At 43.5% G+C, this 24,563-nt stretch overlaps 1 protein-coding gene across 2 annotated transcripts in view; it reads right to left on the reverse strand.

Moving 5' to 3' along the window:
* The window catches only part of tubgcp5 (tubulin gamma complex component 5), a 60,265-nt gene extending 43,979 nt beyond the window's left edge, over nt 1–16,286 (reverse strand). The window contains exons 1-6 of one of the 2 annotated variants that reach the window (XM_078222423.1): nt 16,101–16,286; nt 8,423–8,476; nt 8,225–8,333; nt 5,009–5,105; nt 2,499–2,578; nt 651–786 (exon numbers count right to left, since the gene is read on the reverse strand). In XM_078222423.1, the coding sequence (XP_078078549.1) occupies nt 651–786; nt 2,499–2,578; nt 5,009–5,105; nt 8,225–8,333; nt 8,423–8,476; nt 16,101–16,222 (598 nt within the window). In that variant the 5' untranslated portion in view covers nt 16,223–16,286. The remainder of the gene's footprint in view (nt 1–650; nt 787–2,498; nt 2,579–5,008; nt 5,106–8,224; nt 8,334–8,422; nt 8,477–16,100) is intronic. The other variant, XM_078222424.1, reaches the window with a different exon arrangement.
* Between the last annotated feature and the right edge of the window lie 8,277 nt (nt 16,287–24,563).

The following is a 24,563-nucleotide window of genomic DNA, read 5'->3' on the forward strand; positions in this document are numbered from 1 at the left end:
TCTGAACTCCACAGAGGCCATGCTGCCTTGGCTCTCTCAACCCCAAATTTTGTCACGCAACCCACAGCAGCGGTGGCACAGTGGTTAGCACTGCCGCCTCACAACGCCGGCAACCCAGGTTCGATTCCCAGCTGTGGAAAGCCCTGCTATAAAGCATACATACACTTGGAGTGCAGTTGAACTGTATTTATGTTGTAGACTGTTGCTTATCCCCCACCCAATTCTATCCCTTTCGTTGTTGAATAAACAGATTGCAAATTACAGAGGCTGTCTGCCACATTTCCCAAGGTAGCACTTTTCCACATCAGCTAAGACAGTGACAGTCAGTAATTTAGATAACCAAGGCCGATTCACAGCAAAGCTCAATCCAGTCCTTCCCCACTGCCCAAATAATCTATCTCAATTGGGGATACAGAATAAAAATCAGTGAGAATCATTACTTATTTGTCCAACTCCCTAGTCTTGGGTTCACTGCTCAGGTTCAACCAACATATCACAGACTAGGGATCTTACCGTGGACCTTTCCAATCTATATGATCCCCAGTTCTGCACCAGGCTGTGCATTTACATAGCAAGCCTATGGTCTAACTTTCTACACGGACTAAGTCCAACAGGATCAATGCACAGCTCGAGGCTTTTACAAAACAAACCTTTCGAAGAGACATGCGGAGCTGCTTTCTTCATTTGTGCTTGTTCTTCCGGTGACGTTTTGTCAACTTGAATGCCAGAATCTTCTCTGCTTAAAGACTCTTGGAGCTCCTCTTCACTTTCTTCGTCAGACCACTCCTAAATAATAAAATACAATTATATTGCATAGAAACAATCTCAAAGTGTCTTACTGAGAGATGGGGGCTGGGGAGAAGAAAGAGGAGAACAAAGCTGAATGTGAAAAAGTGTGGAGAGAAGAACAAAGTTGGATATTGGAAAGTGTGGAGAAGTGACCAAAAGCTTGATTGAAAAGATGGATCTTATAAAGGCATCCAACATTGGAGAGAAAAGCAACTCAAAGAAGGGACTTAGGGAGAGAGTTTCAGAGGGTTGAGCTTTTGGTTCAAAGCTCTGCCACTAATGGTGGGATAAAGTAAAGAGGATGAATGCTTAGAAGGCTAAAGTGTGAACATGAAAACACACAGCTGTGGAAAGCTACAGACATGGAACGGAACAAGAGTATGAAGAGGATTTGAAGAAGACATAGAGGATTTTAAGTTCCATGTGTCAGGGACCAAGGGAGCTGCTGCAGCTCATCAAGAGGGGGTAATAAATAGGTTTCTTTTCCCAAGTGCAAGACAGAATCCAGCTTGCTGACCTATGGACAAGTTGAAGCTGAAAGCAGGTGGAGGACAGGAAGCCAGCAGTAAGGGTGTTAGAGGAAGAACCTGTCTGTAACATAGATGAAGGTTCCAGATTTAGTACTTGGACAGGAATAGAGTTGAGCGAATTTGCAGAAAATATTCTTGATGATGGGTAGAATATGGTGATTTAAGCTATGCTTTGGATCTCAAGACAGCTCAGCATATTTTAAAACAGAACAGAAAAAGAGAGGGGAATATATAAGATTTGAGCAGAGTACCCACTAAGAAACAAATGCACAATTTTAATGCCAATCCTCGGACTTCTAGCAACACAAGGGAGCAAGATTGAAAACAAGGCCAAGTTACAAAAAACTCATTTCCCTAAACCTATCTTAAATTGAAAGGAAACCCAAGAGATTATGCACGTACTCCAGTCTAATCAAAGCAACTAAAGCAACGCAGCAAATTGCAAACACTTAATTGCAAACCCATGTTATCTTTCTAAATGCTTACATAGCTATGCAAACAACATAATTAAATGTAATTTCAGTAGATTTCTGAATAAAACAAGCTGATGTCCTGTAGATTTAAACAAGGAGTATTGGATATATACCAGTGTTAACATGCTTATAATTCAATGTAAAATTTTATGAGAAGACCAAGTGTTTCACAAGGGTGCTCTCAGAATCTTTCTCATCAACTCTTTATAAGAATGGGCCATATAAAAATCACATAGAAAAGTAACCCAAATCTAAAATCCAACAAACGTATCAAAATTCAGTGGACAGCGTCAGAGAGTAGACTATGTGGGCTGCTCAAATTCGCGTCATGATGACTTAACCACAAGCTTAAAGGGACCAGGCAGGGAAAAATATACTCTGAAGCACCAGATTAGGTGACAAATATTCATGTTCCAGGATAACCTGTTGAAATCAACGCAATTCAGTGGGATACAATTTTCTGAAAGTAATTCTCAACAGAGTTGTGCATCTTAGCTCCACATCATAGGAAAACAGCAGAAAATTTCCCCACCCCCCTCAGAAGGACTAAGTATCATGCCTGGCTGTTCGCACACATTTCTTAATAGCCATCTTGGAAATAGCCAATTGCCTCAATAAACCCTGGGAGGAAGTTGGTTCTGAACTGTAATGGCACAGGAAGAGCCAAAGGGCAAAGAAAGAAAATAGTTCCAAGTAGTTTACTCACTGGAGTGTCTGGGTATGGGCCAATATCAATTTCTTCACCTTCCATCAGATATTTCCCCCAGTCAAAATCATCATGTTGCACTGCAGAAAGACAGTACACCTCAGTCAGTGCAGTTATGACACTAAAACCACATCAAAGTTAACAGTGAGCCACAATTCATCCGATTTAAAGTTCTTATTCTTGATCAAAATTCCTTTACCTTTCCTTTACACCCCCCCCCCCCGCCTTTTTTGCAGCCATGCCTTTGGGTGCTTAGGTCTTGCTCTCCATTATTCCCTCTCAAAGCCTCTCTATCACTCCATATTCATTAAGACGCTTTTTAAATCCCACCTCTTCGGTCAAGCTTTCTCCAACTCTGAAGGATTGATTGCTCCTTCCCTACACCCTCCAGTCCACCACCTGTAGCTGTTCTTCCAACCTGTGCTCTAATTTCCTTCCAAAAATGGCTCATTTTGCTACCCATGTTTTCCTCCAAAATGTTCCTAAAAAGCTAACACTTTGGGCTATTTTTGAGTCTCTTTTTATCTCCCCAAACTGCTTCACTCTGTGTTCAGTTTATATACCTCCCATATCTCCCTCTTAAAATGTATTCTGATGTTAGTTATATAATCACAAGTGGTTACCGCTGCATTATAATAACAAAAGAATTGTAACCATTAAGCAACCTAATTTCCTCCCTTCATAATGAAGGCCATCTAAATCTAATTACACACTTCTGGCTTAATATTATTTAACATTAGACAATTGCCATCTGTGATTATAATGCAAAATTTAATACGTTAAGCCAGTATACATTTTTCTACTGACAAGGTTACTGGAGCCCTGCAGGAAAGGAAGTTCAAAGGAAATGGAGAAAATAATTAAGGAAGGAAAAGAAAAGGAATAGGTCATGAAATGAAGACATTCAATGAAAAAAATATGATTAAGGACAATTAACAGGGAAGAAAATACTCCTTCCATAATGATGCAGATGAAATAAAAAAATGATTTTTGAAATTAATGAATGCCTGCATCCTTCCTCCCAAAGCAGGAAAGCGAGATAAAAAATATTGTACACAGGAGAGCAAGGTATTTTGATTGCAAAGGGATAATGTATGTTTTATTTTCCAGTTCTGAGGTATAATAAATCAGCTCCAGATTTCAAATCCAACACACAATTTAAGTGTGATGAAGGGTGAATATTTCTGCTGCACTTTCAATTTTTTTGATGTAAATGAAGTACGTATTATACTTTCACAATCAACACTGCTTCACCTGCCGTTTTCATTCAACGGGGTTTATATAATAGAAACCAGGCTGCTTTGTAAAAATCAGAGAAACAGAGAGGGATGAAGCTAATTTTCTTCAAGCTTACATAGAATCCTACAGTGCAGAAGGAGGCCATTTGGCCCATCAAGTCTGCACCGACCACAAACCCATCCAGGTCCTATCCCCATAACCCCATGCATTTACCCTAGCTAGTCCACTTGACATAAGGGGAATTTAGTCTGGCCAATCCACCTAATCCGCACATCTTTGGAGTGTGGGAGGAAACCGGAGCATCCGGAGGAAATCCATGCAGACACAGGGAGAACGTGCAAACTCCATACAGATAGTGACCCAAGCCAGAATTGAACCCCGGTCCCTGGCGGTGAGGCCTCAGTGCTAACCACTGTGCCACCTGCGGCATCACTGCAATGTTATGGCAAAGTTATGTGTCAGGGAAATCATCTTTAACTCAGTAGCAGCGAATTGAAGGAGGACTTTTGTACCTGTTCAAGCCTGGTAGGGGTAATCTGGACACGTAAATGAATTGGAGTAGTTCAGGAATGTGGGCCAAAATAGTTCAAGGTACACCGTGCAATTTTCAGAGCAAGTGCCCCAATTTCTGTCTGCAGTTTTTTCTTCAGGTATAACAGAAAGTGAAAAGCTACAGAAGATGGATGACTGAAACAAAAAAAGTAGTAAGGAGTCTAACAACACCAGGTTAAAGTCCAACAGGTTTATTTGGTAGCAAACGCCAAATAAACCTGTTGGACTTTAACCTGGTGTTGTTAGACTCCTTACTGTGTTTACCCCAGTCCAACGCCAGCATCTCCACATCATGAAACAAAAAAAAAAAAGAGGATGCTGACAATACTCAACACATATGTGGAAAAAGAAGCGCAAGCTCACTTTTCAGGTCTTGGGAATCTTCAACAGACCTCTAACTCTAATAAAGACGTTATAAGACATTAAACTTCGACTTTTATTCCTTCTTTCAGAAAGTTTGGCAATTTTCTTTTTTTTTTTATTATGTAAAGTGAAATAAAAGTTAAAGACAAAAGCTTTTCCAGCTCATTCAAAGACATTTGTGCCATCCAGAGGTGTAACATTTAACCAACAGAACAGGTGCGCATTAAATCAAATCTGAGCCCAAGCTTCTTAATGAGATGTACAACTGCACAATTACTTAAAGGATTGACATTTGCTGATGTAGCAGTCTGCTAAATCAAATCACAAATGAATAAAGGATTAACATAATGACTCACCCTCTTCCTTCGGTCTCGCCTTCTCAGTGTACTGAGAATTGGAAGGTGAATCAGAAAGGGCCAATAAGAGGGAGAGTATTGCATAGTGTTCTTTAGTCTGCAAGATTTGGAAGGAAGCCACTTCAATATTAGTTTTAAAGAAGTACGTCACATATAGAAATAAAACATGGATGTCAAGACTTGCAATTGCAACCATGCATTGATAAATTGCTTTTAAATGACACGAGGTATAATACTTTAATTTAACAAAAAGTTCCCCCGAGAGTCAATTTAATTTAGAGATTACTGCAGCCAACAGCAGTGCTCCTCAGGAGATATCTGACCATCAAACCAGGAGCTTGTGTGTTCGGTACAACTCTGCTATTCATTTGCCTTTTCAATGTTCTCCTCTCTCCTAAAGGCACTGACTACTTCAGTGGGTATAATTAACCCCATGAACAGCGCTCAGACGTGCATGTTTTCATACAGCATCACATGCAGGCACCTCCATGAGGGTTCATTGTACAGCCATCAAAAGTGGGAATCTGGCACATTATCCATTCTAGATTTAATTGGGTGGAATCTTGTGCCCTTCCTCATGATGAGCTGTGTTTGAGTGTGACTTACTTAAGCAGAAGCCCAGCTCTCCCCCCCCCCCCCCCCCCCCCCTAGGTCCATGGCAGGGCTTCCCATCCACCACAAACTGAGGCTTGTCAGTGTGGAAATAATGTCCATTTGATGATCTCATCCCACCACCTCTGGTTACCCAGCAGCAGGCAGAGTGCTCGCCGTGCAGGAGGCTTGCTTGTGGGCTCCCATTAAGGATGTCCCTCCTTCAAAGGCACTGATCAGTGCCTGATCAAGTGATCCAGCATCAGCAAAGGGGACCCAGTGAGAGCTACCAATCTGCCTGAGCTGCTGGCGTCCCCTCAAGCCATCACTCACCACTGGTTTGGATCGAGCCACAATCGTGCTTTGAGTAGGTGACAGTTGGGGCAGCACTGCTGCCTCACAGCCCCAGGGACCTGGGTTCGATTCCTGGCATGGGTCACTGTCTGTGCAGAGTTTGCACATTCTCCCCATGTCTGTGTGGGTTTCCTCCGGGTGCTCCAGTTTCCTCCCACAGTCCAAAGATGTGCGGGTTAGGTTGATTGGCCACGCTAAATTGCTCCTTAGTGTCCCGGGATGTATAGGTTAGTGAGATTAGCAGGGTAAATACAAAGGGTTATGGGTGGGATTGTTGTCGGTGCAGACTCGATAGGTCAAATGGCCTCCTTCTGCACTGTAGGGTTTCTATGATTCTTTCTATGATAACAGCAGCAGCCACTATTTCCTCAGTGGTGCTGTCACTCAATAGAGCTGCCGGTCTTTGATTGGCTAGCAGCTCCTGACTGACCGGCCTTCACCCCAAGGAAGCCCTGCTGCTGGCCTGTCAAGTGCCTGAGTGGAACAAGATGCGGAAGACCTTCCTAAAAAAAAGTTAAGGCGGGTCTAATGGCCGCTACAAGCTTCTGCACATCATGTCACCGTGGTCCCTGCCCTGTCCCAGTCGCTAACACAGCTGAGCTGAACAAACACAGCACAAATAATATTCAACCTGGAACCTCATTTGCCAGTGTTGAGATCAGCAGTGTTAACTTCCCTTGATCCAAAAAGTTTAAAATAATTTACTTCCAAAAACCTATTCCCTGAAGTCTTACTTCGTAATTTATTAAGCATAGTCAATGTGAAACTGACCTCTTGGTTTCCTTCAGGTCTCAAACAAAGGTAAAATTCTAACTTGCTTCTTAATAATAGAAATAACTGGAACTGTTTAAACTCAACAAATACCAGGCCAAAAGCTGGAGTGAGCAGCCCATTTTCTCTTTGAATTAAGTAGGCTAAGTAATGCTCAGTTTCAAAGTTAGTAACTTTGTGACAAAGTTAAGCAATGTACAGTTATGTCACAGTTTCATTAGCTAACGAACACAACTTCTATCTGAAGTATAAAAATTCTCTCTGAACACATTCTCAGATCAGCAGAAGAGAAAAGGTGCCCTCATTCATAATTTACATTTACGGAGCTCGTCAGTTCTGGGGAATACAATATTTTCTCATTTTCTGCAATGAGCCCGCGGCTCAAACTTAAAAGGACTCCTTGCAGAATCATCTTCTGAATGTAAAATCAGTGATCATTCCCTTCCCACCAGCTCAGCAGGTTTATCCACAGTGACTAAGCATCACAAAGAGCGCAGTGTGCCTGCACTGTGCGTAATCAGCTGTTTGCCAGGGATCAGTTAGATTGAGGGAAGGGAGATAAGGAAAACGCACTCCTACTCGCTATCCAGCGGGTAGTGGTGGAGGGAGATGGTGACCTAGTCGCAATGTCACTGGACTGGTAATCCAGGGCTCATTCTCTGCGGACACGAGTTCAAATCCAACCGTGGCAGCTGGTGGAATTTACATTCAATTTGGAATATAAAGCTTGCTAGAATGTAACCGGGGATAACATTGGATCTGTTGTAATGTGACCAATGGTAACAATCTGTAAGGGTCAGCTGACCCAGTAAACCATGTAACCAATGACAGAATGATGTGACGATCAGCTGACCAGCATAAATAAGAACCTGTTGGGAATTGTTAGAGGACTTGGAATGGCCCAGGGTGAGGCCTCAAGTCTGGAGTAATGAAGTTTCTTTATTAAACCTTTTCTTTGATTTATAAGTTGGAGTAAGTTCTGTTATATTTTTATTGTCTAAACTGGAAGAGTTCCTTCTGGATCAACAATGCTGACCACATGTTGTAAGAACCAAACTGGGTTCACCTATGCCCTTTAGGGAAGGAAATCTGCCATCTGGCCTACATGACTCAGACCCACGGCAATTTGGTCGCCTCTTAACCGTTCTCTGAAATTAGAGATGCCAACAATGCTCACAGCCCATGAATGAATAAAGAAAGCATAAAGGCATGGATGTTAGGGAGGGTAGGGCGAGGATCAGTGGTGATAATGTCCAAGTGCACTAACTTCATGACACACACGATAATGGATTACAAATATGTAGCTGTTCGCCGAGATGTTGGAGGGAATATGGCACTCATGAAATATTATTTGAGCGTAAACATCTTGAAAGTCCAAGTAGAAGCTTTTTTTAAAAAATACAGATAAACTTTATTCAGCATTTAAGAGTCTACAAAAATTGTCAAACGGTGAAGTCCAGTTCAACATAACACAAAACCTCAGATCAAAACATCAGCTACCTTTGTTCCTTCGACAGTCTCAAGGGGCAACTCCAAAAACTCATTTGTTAGCCTCCGCCAGCTTACAGCTTTAGGGAGCTCTGAATGAATAATCAGCTTTTCATGGATTCTGAAAAGTAAAAGGAGTTGCCATCAGTTGCTGGCATTTCACGACTGCTCTGAAATAAAGGCCATGCATAAGTGAGTGAAGGAGCTCACCCGTCAATCACACGTGTTATTTTGTGGCTGTCTACATCGAGAAACCGATGGAATCTGAAAGAAGAATTAGAAAGTCAAAAATCAAACACCAGGTACAGGAAAAGGAAATGGGATAAAACTAGCTTAAACCGGGAATAAAATATTACTTCTTACAAAGCGAGGTACTACTGGTGGTCGCAAACATTCTATCCTACCAGCATAACCAATCATTTTTTCAAAAATAGAGAGCTATTCTCTGGGGCCAGAGGGTGTGGCACGATGGCACAGTGGTTAGCATGGCTGCCAGGGACCTGGGTTCGATTCCCAGCTTGGGTCACTGTCTGTGTGGAGTGTGTACGTTCTCCCCGTGTCTGCGTGGGTTTCCTCCCAGTGCTCCGGTTTCCTCCCACAGTCCAAAGATGTGCGGGTTAGGTGGATCGGCCATCCTAAATTGCCCTTTAGTGTCAGGGGGACTAGCGAGGGTAAATGCATGGGGTTATGGGGATAGGGCCTGGGTGGGATTGTGGTTGGTGCAAACTCGATGAGCCAAATGGCCTCCTTCTGCACTGTATGATTCGATGAACTTTTTCCCATTTACATGGTCACGATAACTATTAACCAAGTTGAAGAGTTGCGTTACCCCCAAACATCTTTCAAAATCTGAACTGAACATCAAAACTGTGCAAAAAACCAGATAAAGGTGGATTGACCACAAATATGCCTGCTCGTGGTCTCCTATCCATTGCTTCACGATTCGAGAAAATCATCCCACCGACCACTAGGTGGCAATATATGCTGCAGCACAAATTGCCCTACTTTAATGAGTGCATTTTCTAAACGAGGGTTTCCCCCAAACAGAAAAATAGTTAATGATGTTCTGCAGCGACTTGGAACACAAAATAAACCATCGATCATCACAAATCTGGATGTTCTTCCACACTGGGAGTGTGTATGCCATTCAGCAAATGTACAAAGTGTAACAGTACCACTGGGCTAAATTCATGTCACTGTATTCAATTCTGGGCCTTCCAACACGTATTTGCAACCATCGGTATTATTTATTTATAATCCATTGTGATGATACAAGCGCAATTAATGCAAGTAAGTATATTGTTTTTTCTTGTTTAAGGGGAATATTTAAAATTTCAGATTTAGTCTGCTGGCAGCAAGTGTGTCTGAAAAACATTTATCTCAAGGGTGTAAAAGCAAGTTAATAACCCATTTCCTGCTAAGAATGTATTACTTAGATAGAGCTAATGGACTTTTGGGTGTGCAAGAAATCCCCCTGGAATTTCTGACTAAAGATGATTGACAGGTGTCATGTGAAAAACCGGGTGTGTGGCAGCGAGAAAGGAGCTTTTACAGTTTTTCAGTTGCAATTCTAGCTGGGAGTCTGCTGAAGATAGGGGTCTGCAAGCTGCTCTGAAACTCATTATTTCTCTGAAAGCTTCAAGGCCCTTAACACAATTTATAGCAAGTATATTTATGGTTGCTAACTGTAGTTAAAGTGGCATTTAAGTCTCCAAGAGGAATGTTGCTTATTTGGAACTGAAACAGTCGTAAGCTACAAAGTAAAGTTGCTTCCTTTCAATTTTAAATATTGTTCAACTGTTAATAGTTGGGCTGCTTCATTTGATAGATTTATATTTAAACTGTGTTATTAAATAAAGTTTGTTTCACTATTTTAAAAATCCCGAATTTATCAGTGGAATCATTCCTGGAAGGAAGTATCTTTTCCTCACATTTATGCCAAAATAGAAAAAAAATTATAATCTGGCATTTTAATATAACTTGAGGCTCTGGTCCAGCATCCTAAAACTCTCATTTATTGTCCAGCATCCAGTACTAGACAAGCAAAGATTTCCTCCAGCATTGGGAAAATAGAAGGCTTTATCTTCAGTCCCCGTCACAGACTCTGTTCCCTAGTCACCGAGTCCATCCCTCCACCAAGTCCCGCTCATCCATCACACCTGACCTACAAAGAGATATCTTGAACAGATATCCACTCCATCTGACGAAGGAGCTGTGCTCCGAAAGCTTATGGTATTTGCTACCAAATAAACCTGTTGGACTTTAACCTGGTGTTGTGAGACTTCTTACTCTACAAAGAGTGCCCAGATTTTAACATTCTCATATCTTTATCTTCCTTGCCTCATCCCTCAATATCTCTGCAATCCCTCAAGTCTTACAACCCTCCAAGATCTCAACGTGCAACCAATTTTGGCCTCTACTGCGTTCCCATTTTCAATTGCTCCATCACTGGGAGCTGTGCCTTCAGCTCTTTGGCTTCAAGTTCTGTAATTCCCTCCCTAAATCTCTTAGCACCTTTAAGGCACTTCATAAGGACCAAGCTATTGGTAATCTGGCCTCATCTAGCTCCCTTGTGTGTTTCAGTGTCACATTTGTTCCTTAACACTCTAGAGTTGCCAACTCTGGTTAGACATATTCTTGCAAACGTCATCACTTAACCTCCTGTCACCAAATGCCCCAGCCCCACACTCGCACCATTAGTCACCTGTCACTCCAACCAAATGGCCAATTGGAAAGAACTTCATGACTCAATTGGATGATTCTTGGTTGGGTTAGGAAAGAGAGGTAACCTTAAATAATTTGTAATTTTTTTGTGGGTGTTAAGGTTTAGCTAAAGAAATCCTGAGTTTTAGTTTCACGTTAAAAAATGCTCTTCATTTAAATGAGGTTTATACAACCCTCAAACAAACATGGGTATAAAAAAACTGCCTGTTGCAGAGCAACCAAGGGCCCATGGAGGCAGCAAAGGCAGTTTGAGTTCAGCTGGAACAAGATAAATCCTGTGAAAAAGGAGTTTTTCAATGAATCTATTGGAACAGAGAAAGAAAGCAAGTCCCAAACTAAAGAAGAAAGTTCCAGAAACCTGGGAATGGGACAGAAGGAAGTTCCATGATAACTGTTAAGTCAAAGAAAAGAACAGGAATCTGGAAGAAAAAGCTCCTGTTGAGGTTAAGAGAGAGGAGCAGAAAGCTAGAGGGGGGAGCCTGGATGACCCAGCAAGCCAGAGAGGGAATGCCCAAGCGAGCCAGATAGAGGGAGCCTGGATGACCCAGCAAGCTAGAAAAGGGGGACCCAGTGAGCCATAGAGCAAGACCCGAGAAATCCAGTAGGCCGGGGCCACTTTGAGGAGATGCTGGCTGCAAGGCCCATATTTGAGATGTGGAGTCAAAGGCTGGGGGGAGTGATGGGTGGAGATATTGACAGCTGTCCGTGGGAAGTTGCGTATGCGAGAGCGAGAGCGAGCGAGAGTGTGGGGGTGGGGGGGAAAAGAGAGAGCAAAAGCTCATCTGCATATTAGAGTGAGTGCAAGGGAGAGTGAGTGTACGGCAATGACTGTGAATCTGTCTTCCAACGCCCAGTCTCGTTTCTCACTCACTCTCATCCCCCACACACATATGCACCCACTCAAACTCCCGCACTCGAATCCTCTCGCTATGAAGGCCACATACCATTTGTCTTTTTTACTGCCTGTTACACCTGCATGCTTACCTTCACGAGGGCACCCAGATTTCTTTGCACATTCCCCCATCCTAATTTATGGTCATTCAGATAATAATCTGCCTTCCCATTTTTGCTACCAAAGTGGATAACCTCACATTTATCCAAATTATATTGCATCTGCCATTGATTTGCCCACTCACTCAACTTGTCCAAATCACACTGAAGGATCTCTGTTTCCCTCTCACAGCTCACCCTCCCATCAAGGCACTGAGCCTCCAAAAATACTCTACTGTGAGCGTGGACACCGTTACAGAGAAGGGTGAGATTTTCACATTAAACACTGCCTGCAGCAATGCAAAACTAAAAGTAAAGATCGACACTGAAATAAAATACAACGGTGCTGTGGGAAATCGACCCATGTACTGCATCAGATCCTAACACTCGGCTGGATCTCGTGGCGTATAGAAGATAAACTATCTGCACAGAAGGTGTGCCTATCCTCCGTTACCTGCAATGCAGCTTTCAGCTTCATGTCATTGACCAAAAAGTAAAACTGCTATTGGGTCTGTGGGACATCATCACAATGGAGCAAATCCAACTTGGTCCAGATGCACACACTCTGCAACACCAAGCACCAGAACTGATAAAGCACAAAGATCTATTCAACTGCAACACCATTGGGAAGCTACCTGTAATACATCACCAGATGCTTGATGACTTGGTACCTCTGACAGTCTGTGCTCGGAGAGGAGCTCCCCTAGCAATGAAGCAGGAAACAGTTGATAAGCTGGACCAGATGACAATACTGGGGGGGTCGCAGCCCCCATAGACGAGGCCATAAAGTGGGTTTCAGTAAAGAACGATGGCATGGTCAGGATCTGCATCCACCAAGTTCACCTAAAGAAGGCATTGCTCATACCTCATCACCCTCTGCAGGTGGTCGAACACATTATAACGGACATGCCCAATGCCAGAGTCTTCAGCATCTTGGAAGCAAAGTGCGGGTTCCAGCAAATCCCACTGGATGTATAGTCCTCAAAACTCACTACATTCATGTCTCTGGTAGAAAGATACGGTTTCCTCCACAAGCCTTATGGAATCTCCACTGGCAGTGAGGTCTTCCAACGGTGCATGGAGCAACTCTTCGTGGGACAATCCTGCGAAATCATCGTCAATTATATCCTGGTCTGGGGTCATACAACGCAAGTACATGAAGCACATCTTAGTTTAGTCCTCAACAGAATCAGGACAATACAGTTAAAACTCAACCCTGCTAAGTGCAGATTCAGGGTCAACTAGGTTCTCACGTGGATCATGTGTGAAGCCAGATTCAGACAAGACAACAGCTATGTAACAGCAGTCCGTTTCTGAGGACGAGTACGCTTTGCAGCACTTCCTTGGAATGATGGACCCCTTTGTCAGCTCCTCCACCAAGATGTTGAGGGTTTTGGGAGGAGCAGCACGCTGTTACATTCAACAAGTTCAAGCAGGCACTTTCAGCCCCTCTGTAGCTACAATACTTGGTCGTTTGAGCAGCTTTACTCCCATCAGCAAATGCCTCCCAGCATAGATTTGGCACAGCCAAAGAACCACTGCGCTTCCTATAGTTGCTCACGGTGGATGATATCTTTGAATAGAACAATAAACAGCACTTGGTCTGAGTCGACTTGTACTCTGGTTGGTTCGAAATTGACCACCAACCAGACATGAAGTGCAACATGATCATAATCAAGCTGAAGAGACACTTTGCCGCATATGGCATCCTTCAGAGGATAATGACGGCAATGCTCACCAATCCGTCTTCAGGGAGTTCAGGGACTTTGCAAACACCTGAGACTTATAGCATATTACGAGTAGTCCCCCTGTACCCACAGTCCAATGGCCTGGCAGAGCAGGCAGTACGCTCAGCCAAGCACCCACTTGAGAAATGTGTCCGAGAACACACAGATATCTATGCTGCTCTCCCTAGCCGGCAAAATTTGCCGAGACAGGGTCTGCCCTCGACGGCACAGCAAATGTTCTCCAGGCACACCAGGACCACGATCCCCATTGCCAAGACCCTCTTGCAATCTAAAGTTGAAAAAAACTTGAATGGTGCCCTCATCTAGCGGGGACAAAGGGGCAATAGGTCTTGAAATGCTCGCACTCTGCCCTTTAGAGCCTGGTCAAACAGTCAGGATCCAGACCACATGCAGCCATGACAAACTGGCAGTGGTACACAGGCATACCCCACAGCTAAACAGCTATGTGGCTGCTTTGGACAATGCTCACTGAGTACAAAACCGGTGTTGCCAACTGCAATTATCTGAAGCAGCTCCAACCACCACCACAGTACCTCATGCATCCAGCCTGCATTCCAGGCCCCCTGCGCCAAAGGAAATGGAGGCTCCTCCAGAGGCCAACACAGCAAGCCCTGTAGCAACTGGGCACACCGTAAGGACACCTGATACCACCCACACTGAGGACATCAACCCAAAGGCATCTCAAGCACAGCCAACAGGCACAATCACATGCTTAGGGTGCACAAGTAAACCATTTACAAGGTTCAAAAACAATATGATGCAGTAGTCTACAAATGGACCTGGTTTTCTAAAAGGCAGGACAGGGAAAGGACACACAGTGGCCTATGCGTCAGCAATTTGTTGTTAACTCTGTTTAACGTTTTATGTTGTAAATAGTTTACATCTTGTGACTGTTCTCTTTTCCCGTTACGCCTCAGCACTACCAGTTGTCCCAACTTAAACGGAGAAGATGTTGACTCGGTGGTCACACGGATGCTGGGATGGTGCGAGTATGAAAAAGTGTGGGAGCAGAGATGTTCTCCCATGGGTGTGGCAGACACACAGCAAGTAAAGCTGCTCAGTACCTCTTTGTTGTTAGTCCCTGGTCATAAGACATAGAAGCAAAATTAGGCCACTCAGCCCATCAAGTCTGCTCTGCCATTCAATCATGGCTGATTTTTTTCTCATCCCCATTTTCCTGCTTTTTCCCCATAACCCCTGATCCCCTTATAAATCAAAAACCTACCTATCTCTGTCTTAAAGACACTCAATGACCTGGCCTCCACAGCCTTCTGCGGCAAAGAGTTCCACAGATTCACCACCCTGGCTGAAGAAATTCCTCCTCATCTCTGTTTTAAAGGATCATCCCTTTGGCCTGGGGTGGTGCCTCTGATTCTAGTTTTTCCTACTAGTGGAAACATCCTCTCCACATCCACTCTATCCAAGCCTTGCAGTATCCTGTAAGTTTCAATCAGATCCCCCCTCATCCTTCTAAACTCCAACGAGTACAGACCCAGAGTCCGCAAGCATTCCTCGTACGACAAGCTCTTCATTCCAGCGATCATTCTTGTGAACCTCCTCTGGACCCTTTCCAAGACCAACACATCCTTCCTTAGACATGGGACCCAAAACTGCTCACAATGCTCCAAATGGGCTTTGATCAAAGCATTATTCAGCCTCAAAAGTACATCTTGTATACTAGCCTTCTCGACACCAGGATTATTGGTTATTAGTTAAACATAGGAACATAGGGATTTGGAGCGGAAATAGGCAATTTTATTGCAACCCAGTAATTCAACAGGAAACAAAAACAGAAAATGCTGGAAATCTCAGCAGGCCTGACAGCATCTGTGGAGAGAGAACAGAGCCTTCATCAGAGCTAATTTTCCAGCATTTTTTGTTTTAGATTCAAGTCCCCTCAGGAACTTATAAGTTCCCATAAGATCACCTCTTGTCCTTCTAAAATTCAGTGGACACAGAGCCAAGTCAACACACTTCCAAATCCCCTGGGGCAGAGGGGAAGGTTTTTTAAAAAAAGTTTATTTATTAGTGCCACAAGTAAGCTTACATTAGCACTGCAATGAAGTTACTGTGAAAATCCCCTAGTCACCACACTCCGGCACCTGTTCGGGTACACGGGAGGGAGAATTTAGCATAGACAATGCACCTAAGCAGCACGTCTTTCGGACTGCGGGAGGAAACCGGAGCACCCGATGGAAACCCACGCAGACACGGGGAGGACGTGCAGACTCCACACAGACAGTGGCCCAAGAATCGAACCCCGGATCCTTGGTACAGTGAGGCAGCAGTGCTCACCACTGTGCCACCGTGCCACCCCTACACCTTTCATCCCTCTAAACCTCAAGAGGACAGAAAGCCACTTCCAAACCCAGATGTGGTGGAGGGTAAATAGTGAGGCGTCTGGTCATTGATCACCTGACATTTACCTGACATTAGACCAGGCGAACTGCAGCGCCAACTGGAAGTCAGAATCCTCCTCCTGCCGGGCCCCGCTAACGCACTGGATCAACTTCTTCAAATCCTTCTCGAACTTATTCCAATGCGCCATGTTTATAAATTAGAAGCGGAGACACAGCTCCACTTTGACAGATCGCCCCGGTCCCGCGCTGCCGGAAGTGTTACCCCCCCTCCCCGGAAACACTGCCGGGTCAGGTCAGGCCCGTTGCTATGGAAATCCCGGGCCCGGGCGAGTCACCGTTTTCATTCCAATTTCAACGTCTTTGGCATCCGCCGCCTCCTTTTCCAGCCCGCAGATGCAGCCACTGGTATTTAAAGTTAAACGGCAGTCATCCTCTTCCCTCCCCGCTTCCCCCCCTTTAGGGGGCCCTGCACTGTAAGCATAGAATCATAGAAACCCGACAGTGCAGAAAGAGGCCATTCGGCCCATCGAGTCTGCACCGACCACAATCCCACCCAGGCCCTACCCCCATATCCCTACATATTTACCCGCTAATCCCTCTAACCTACGCATCTCAGGACTAAGGCAATTTTAGCATGGCCGAGCAACCTAACCCGCACATCTTTGGTCTGTTTAAGTTAAAGTTTATTCGTGTCACAAGTAAGGCTTACATTCACATTGCAATGAAGTGACTGTGAAAATCCCCTGATCGCCACACTCCGGCGCCTATTCGGGTACACTGAGGGATGATTTAGCATGGCCAATGCACCCTAACCAGCACGTCTTTCAGAGTGTGGGAGGAAACCGGAGCACCCGGAGGAAACCCACGCAGGCACGGGGAGAATGTACAAACTCCGCACAGACAGTGACCCAAGCCGAGAATCAAAACTGGGTCCTTGACCCTGTGAGGAAGCAGTGCTAACCACTGTGTCACCATGCCATTTTGCAATCGTCTGCTTACATGCACCTAATTGTGCAATTATTTTATTATTGTAACGATTGCCCATAACTGTTACAAATTACGATTGCGATCATCAAAGTTCAGTACCTGCCGATATGATGATTTCTATCAATCTCTACCTATGGTGTGTCTTTTTTTTCCCAAAAATATACTTTATTCATACATCTCTGAGAACATTACAAACATTCCAAAGTGACCATCACACAAAAAGTAATAATATTCAGGCTCTTTACATACATCAAGTAACATTTTGAGATGCTTCAACACAGTAAAGGAAACTATTTCAGATATTTTACAATTGTCTTACAAATGTTGCAGAGGTATTTTAAAGGTTGTCTACATAGAAAAAGTTGCACTCCGAGGTGCTTCAGTCCCACTGAGATACATGTAATATTCACTGTATATGTTCAGTGATGTGGAGATGCTGGCGTTGGACTGGGGTAAGCACAGTAAGAAGTCTCACAACACCAGGTTAAAGTCCAAAAGGTTTATTTGGTAGCACAAGCTTTCAGAGCACTCTGAAAACTTGTGGCTTGTGCTACCAAATAAACCTGTTGGACTTTAACCTGGTGTTGTGAGACTTCTTACTATGTTCAGTGAGTAATTTGGCCCGAGGAGGTTCTGCTCCTCTTGGTTCACAATGTGTCTGTCTATCTCTCTGTCCACCTATGTCCCCCTTTCAACCTGTTCACCCAAACTCCAAAATCCCACGCCTAGTTTAGACCGCCCTTTATGTGAACCTAAGCTGCACCTTTCCCCTGCTAGCTTCTCTATTGCTGCCCAACACCCAGTCCATGCCTTATGGGCTCCCTCTTGGCTGTCCACACTTCAATTAAAGTAGCAAGTTTGCTTCAACTCTTCGTGCTAAAATATCCTTTCATCTTCCCAATCGTTTGGTCATGGACTTGATGACTCGTCTATTAATTTTCTGATGACGCGACTTGATCTTTCATCGCATTAAAGTTTGTTCCAACAGATTGTTTCTGCTACCCCAGGCAACGGAATGACATATAATCTGTCAGTTGGTTGAGCAGTACCACTTAGGAAGAAAGAAGGATTCTTTCCAGCCCTAAAGAATTCTCATAGTGGCCTGAATATAAAATGCATTGCCTGCAACTTTTGGAACATGGTACAATTAATAAACACTTCCACATAAAATATGCAACAAATATTGGACGAAATTCCAGAAAGCCTACTGCACTAACAAAAACATGGCAGAATGAAACTCCAAGCTGTCCACATCAAGAAACATCGAACCTGTCCTAAATTGCAGGTACAGGATTTTTACCAAAGTCAATAAGTACATTAGGAGCATGGTCACTGTTGTAATGTAGAAAACACAACAGTAAATTCACAACACCGAGCTCTTGCTAACAGAAATGTGATAAGGCCCAGATAATCTGTTTTTGTGATGAGGAATAAACTGTGGCTAGGACACCAGAGATAAAATAGCACTCTGGATTATTTTACATCTACCTGAGAGGGTGGATATCTCATTGAGAAGCATTGGAGTGTCAGCCTTGATTTTTGTGCTCAAGTAGGACTTGAACTCAGAACCCTTTGATTCAGAGACAACAATGCTACCAACTGAGCCAATCTGACTTGTTTGTACTATCCCACCATAATGTACTAGTCAGCTTACATAGAGTGGAATCCCTGTTTGATTTTTGATTTGATTTGCTACTGTCACATGTATTAACATACAGTGAAAAGTATTGTTTCTTGTGCACTATACAGACAAAGCAGACTGTTCATAGAGAAGGAAACGAGAGAGTGCAGAATGTAGTGTTACAGTCATAGCTAGGGTGTAGGGAAAGATCAACTTAATGCGAGGTAAGTCCATTCAAAACTCTGACAGCAGCAGGGAAGAAGCTGTTCTTGAGTCAGTTGGTAAGTGACTTCAGACTTTGGTATCTTTTTCCCAACGGAAGAAGGTGGAAGAGAGAATGTCCGGGGGGCGTAGGGTCCTTGATTATGCTGGCTGCTTTGTGAGGCAGCGAGAAGTGTAGACAGAGTCAACGGATGAGGGGCTGGTTTGCGTGATGGATTGGGCTACATTCACGACCTTTTGTAGTTCCTTGCAGTCTTGGGCAGAGCAGGAGCCATACCAAGCAGTGATACAACCAGAAAGAATGCTTTCTATGGTGCATCTGTAAAAGTTGGTGAGGGTCGTAGCTGATATGCCAAATTTCCTTAGTCTTCTGAGAAAGTAGAGGCATTGGTGGGCATTTTTAACTATAGTGTCGGCTTGGGCGGCACAGTAGCACAGTGGTTAGCACTGCTGCTTCACAGCTCCAAGGACCTGGGTTCGATTCCCGGCTTGGGTCACTGTCTGTGTGGAGTTTGCACATTCACCTCGTGTCTGCGTGGGTTTCCTCCGGGTGCTCCGGTTTCCTCCCACTATCCAAAGATGTGCGGGTTAGGTTGATTAGCCATGCTAAATTGACCGTTAGTGTCCTGAGATGCGTAGGTTAGAGGGATTAGCGGGTAAATGTGTAGGGATATTGGGGTAGGGCCTGGGTGGGATTGTGGTCGGTGCAGACTCGATGGGCCAGAAGGCCTCTTTCTGCACTGTAGGGTTTCTATGATTATGGGGGGGACCAGGAGAGATTGCTGGTGATCTGGACACTTAAAAACTTGAAGCTCTCAACCCTTTCTACTTCGTCCCCATTGATGTGGACAGGGGTATGTTCTCCTTTGCGCTTCCTGAAGTCGATGACAATCTCCTTTGTTTTGTTGACATTGAGGGAGTGATTATTGTTGCCGCACCAGTTCACCAGATTCTCTATCTCATTCCTGTACTCTGTCTTGTCATTGTTTGAGATCCGACCCACTAAAGTGGTGTCGTCAGCAAATTTGAAAATTGAATTGGAGGGGAATTTGGCCACATAGTCATAGGTGTATAAGGAGTATAGTAGGGGGTTGAGAACACAGCCTTGTGGGGCACCAGCATTGAGGATGATCGTGGAGGAGGTGTTGCTGCCTATCCTTATGTGGTCTGTGAGTTAGGAAGTTCAGGCTCCAGTCGCAGAGGGAGGTGTCGAGGCCCAGGCCACGGAGTTTGGAGATAAGTTTCGTGGGAATAATAGTGTTGAAGGCTGAGCTGTAGTCAATAAATAGGAACTGATTGTGGAACTGATTGTCATCCTAACTTCCGTACCCTAGCAGTTAAACAATATGGGCTGGAATTCTCCACCATTCGCTAGTGGCGGATTCGCTGGATCCACTGGCAGCACATCCCCACCCTGGGTTTCCCGGCAGCATTGGGTAGCTACAATGGGAAATCCCATTGACAACGGTGGGACCAGAAGATCCTGCCGCAAGTGAATAATGTGCCGCCTTCTGCTGCCAAGAAACCTGCTGATGGGAGGCCAGAGAATTCCAGTCACGTTCTCCGTCACCACCCCAGATTGTATATGAAATTCCAATAGGTCAATCAATGAGACATGTCTTTTCCTTATATTTCTAATATTAATAGGAAGCTCTAGCACCACTGTGTATCTGAGGAGAATTGAAAAATTACAACCAGTATCTTTGAATTTCTACCCTTCTCACAACATCGTTGGATACATCCGATTCGTTCCTGGTGATTTATCAACCAACCAGTCTTTCCAGTACCTTCTCTTTATCAATTTGTAGTGCATTCAGTATCTCCTCTACCTCTTTTTTCACTACTGTTTTGGCAGCTTCTTTTTCCTTATTAAAGACAGTGCAAAGTACTCATTTGGTACTCATCCATACCCTCTGCTTCCATGCATAGGTCTCCTTTTTGGTTCTGAATTGGCCCCACCCTTCTTATTATCTTTTTGCTCTTTGTAACCTATAGAAGAACAATGGATTCCCTTTTAGGTTAGCTGCCAGTCTCTTCCCCTACTCTCTCTTTGACTTTCATATCCTTTATCACTTTCCCTCTTAACTTTCTAGTGAGGACTAAGAATAAGAAATGATTTAGCCAACTCACATCTTTCCCAAGATTTCACTAACAGGATTTGAGACGAAAGGAGTACTATTCATTTATCATCTCTGTATTCAGGATTTTTATCCAAGACACCTCTCCTGACTCAAATAATGTCAGAGTACATCCAGCATTTTCTCCAGAAAATAGCCCGTTTTTCTACATTTCCTGTTTTTGTGTTCAGGTACACATACATATAAAATAATAAAGAAACCCAAACATAACATATCAAGCAAGGCAAAGTTTCATTTATCACACTGGCACTCAAAGAAACTTGACTGGACTAATCATAAAAATAGTGTGGCTACAAGAACAGGTCACAGACTGGGAATTCTGTGGTGAGTAACTCATCTCCCGATGTTCCAAAGCCTGGCCACTATCTATAAAGCACAAGTGAAGAGTGTAATGGAATGACGTACAGTTGATCGAATGAGCGCAGCTCCAGCAACACTCAGAACTTGACATCATCCAAAGCAAAGCAACCCGCTTGATTGGCCCCCATGCAGCACCTTAAATATGAACTCCCTTCACCACCAGAGCAGCATAGAGTCTAACACCCACAAGATGCACCACAGTAACTCACCGAGCCTCCTTTGACAGCACTGTCCAAACCCACAACTTCCATCACCTCGAAGGACCAGGGCTGCAGACGCCTGAGAATATCACCGCCTGTGAGTTCCTCTCCAACTCGCACACATCCTCACTTGGAACAATATTCATATTCCTCACTGCCACCAAGTCAAAATCCTGGAACTCCCTCCCTAATAGCAGTGCACATGTACCTACACCACGTGGATTGCATCCCACCACTACCTTCTCAAGGGCAATAAACACGAGCCTTGCTCATGTAACTCAAATCCCAAGAATACATAAAATGGTCCCAGCAAGATTTGGTACCTGTGATGGGAATGAGAGAAAATTAATTGGAGAAAAAAAGGATAGTGCTATGCTGTTAGGGCGAAGGTCGTTGTGATCATCTGTGATTGCAGCATATGATAACAAGGAATAAGACTATATACAGCAGCAGCTCTCAAATTATTAGACCTAGCAGGACATGCTCTACAACTGATAATATTTTTATGTTAATAAAATATGAACTATTTAATTTGATAGAGTCACAGCCTTAAAAGTTCTACTCGTACCATAACTTAGTGATGGCACACTCACCTCTGAGTGAGGTTATGGGTCCATGTCCTGTTCCAGGGACACACAAACAAGAAACAGGAGTAGGCCATTCGGCCCTCAAGCCTGCTCCGACATTTAATAAGATCATGACTGATCTGATAGTAACCTCAAATCTGTATTCCGCCTACCCCCGATAAACTATGCTCACCAAGAATACCTCTGCCTTCAAAATATTCAAAGACTCTGTTTCCACCACCTTTTCAGGAAAAGAATTCTAAAGATTCACGACCCTCAAAGAAAAAAAATTCACCTAATCTCCATTTTAAATGGGCAACTCCTTATTTTTAAATAGTAACTCAGACCCCTAAATCTAGATTTTCCTGCAAGTGGAAACATCCTCTCCACATCCACACTGTAAAGATCCTTCAGGATCTTCCATGTTTCAGTCAAGTCACCTCTTACTCTTCTAAACTCCAGCGGATATAAACCTAGCCTGTTCAACCTTTCCACAAGACCACCCACCCATTCTGGATATTAGTCTGGTAAACTTTCTCTGAACTGCTTCTAATGCATTTGCATCTTTCCTTAAATGAGATTAATACTGTACACAGTACTACAGATGTGGCTTTGCCAATGCCCTGTATAACTGAAGGATAACCTCCTGAATACTTTTATTCAATTACCCTCAAAATAAATAATAACATTCTATTAGCTTTCCTAATTACTCGCTGTACCCGCACCTTTTGCAATTCATGCACTAAAATGCCCAGATCCCTCTGGATCTCAGAGAGCTGCAATCTCACACCTTTTAGATACTATGCTTGTCTTTTATGCTTCCTGCCAAAATGAACAACTCCATATTTTCCCACATTATACTCCATTTGCCAGCTCATTGCCTACTCAACCTATCTGTATCTTTGTGGAGCTTCCTTATGTCCTCATCGCAACTTACTTTCCTAGTTATCTTTGTGTCATCAGCAAATTTGGCAACCATCCTTTCATCCAAGTCATTTATAAAAATTATAAACTGTTGAGGTCCCAGCAGTGATCCCTGTGACATGACAGTCATGACATCTTGTCATTCTTAAAAAGACCCATTTATGACTACCCTCTGCTTCATGTTAGCCAGCCAGTCTTTTAACTTTGGCAATATGTTACCCTGTAATATGAGCTTTTATTTTCCGCAGTAACCTTTGATGTGACGCTTTTTCAAATGCCTTCTTGAAATCTAAGTACAGTGCATCCAATTTTTTCCCTTTATCCACAGCACATATTACTTCCTAAAAGAACTCAAATATGTTGGTTAAATATAATTTCCCTTTCACAAAACCATGTTGACTCTGCCTGATTACCTTGAACTTATCCAAGTGCCCTGCTATAACTTATTTAATAATTGCTTCAAATATTTCTCCTCTGACAGATAGATGTTAAGCTAACTTCCCTTTAGTTTCCCACTTTCTGTTTCCATCCTTTTTTGAATGGAGTTATATTTGCTATTTTCCATCCTAATTGAACTTTCCCAAATCTAAGGAGCTTCAGAAAATTAAAACAAATGTATCTATTACTAGCCACTAACCACTTCTTTTAAGACTCTCGGGTGAAGTCCATCAGGACTCAGGCATTTATCAGCCCGTAGTTTCAACTATTTATATGCTTAGTACCACTTAGCTGATGGTAGCAATTTGCCCGAGTTCCTCTCTCCCTTCCATTTCCTGATTTATAGCTGCTTCCGGAATGTTACTTGTATCCTCTAAAGTGAAGACTGATGCAAACTACCTGCTCAATTCATCTGCCATTTCCTGATTTTCCATGATCAATTCTCCAAACTCACTTCCTACATGACCAATACTCATCTCGTTAACTTGTTTCTTTTTTAAATATTTATAGAATCTCCTACTATCTCAGCACAAAATGTTTACTGAAGCACGAATATCTCACGCACTTTTCCTTGCTGAGGTTCAGGTAGAACTGCTCCCTTTCCTGCTGAGAGCCCTTTTCTACCTTTAATTCCTCCCTCTTCCAGCAGTGTGTCCTGCTTTGTGTCACCTTTGTGTATTTTCTCTGTCTTGCCTAGCTCAAGAGAAATGTATTGTACTGCACCCAAGCCTGGAAGCGAATGGTTTATGGAAGTCAGGACTAAGTTCTTCAGTATGTGCCACACCACTCCCTGTTGACTTTAACAGCTTTGAAGGGTTCTGGAAACAACCAAGTACTTCAAGTCCAAAGATGTGTGGGTTAGGTTGATTGGCCATGCTAAAATTGCCCCTTAGTGTCCTGAGATGTGTAGGTTAGAGGGATTAGCGAGTAAATATGTAGGGATATGGGGGTAAGGCCTGGGTGGGATTGTGCTCGGTGCAGACTTGATGGGCCAATTGGCCTCTTTCTGCACTGTAGGGTTTCTATGATTTTCTCCAATTGCAACAACCACCAGTGGAGATTAATCAACAACT

This window comes from Mustelus asterias, chromosome 10 (assembly GCF_964213995.1).
Source record: "Mustelus asterias chromosome 10, sMusAst1.hap1.1, whole genome shotgun sequence".
Classification (NCBI taxonomy): domain Eukaryota; kingdom Metazoa; phylum Chordata; class Chondrichthyes; order Carcharhiniformes; family Triakidae; genus Mustelus; species Mustelus asterias.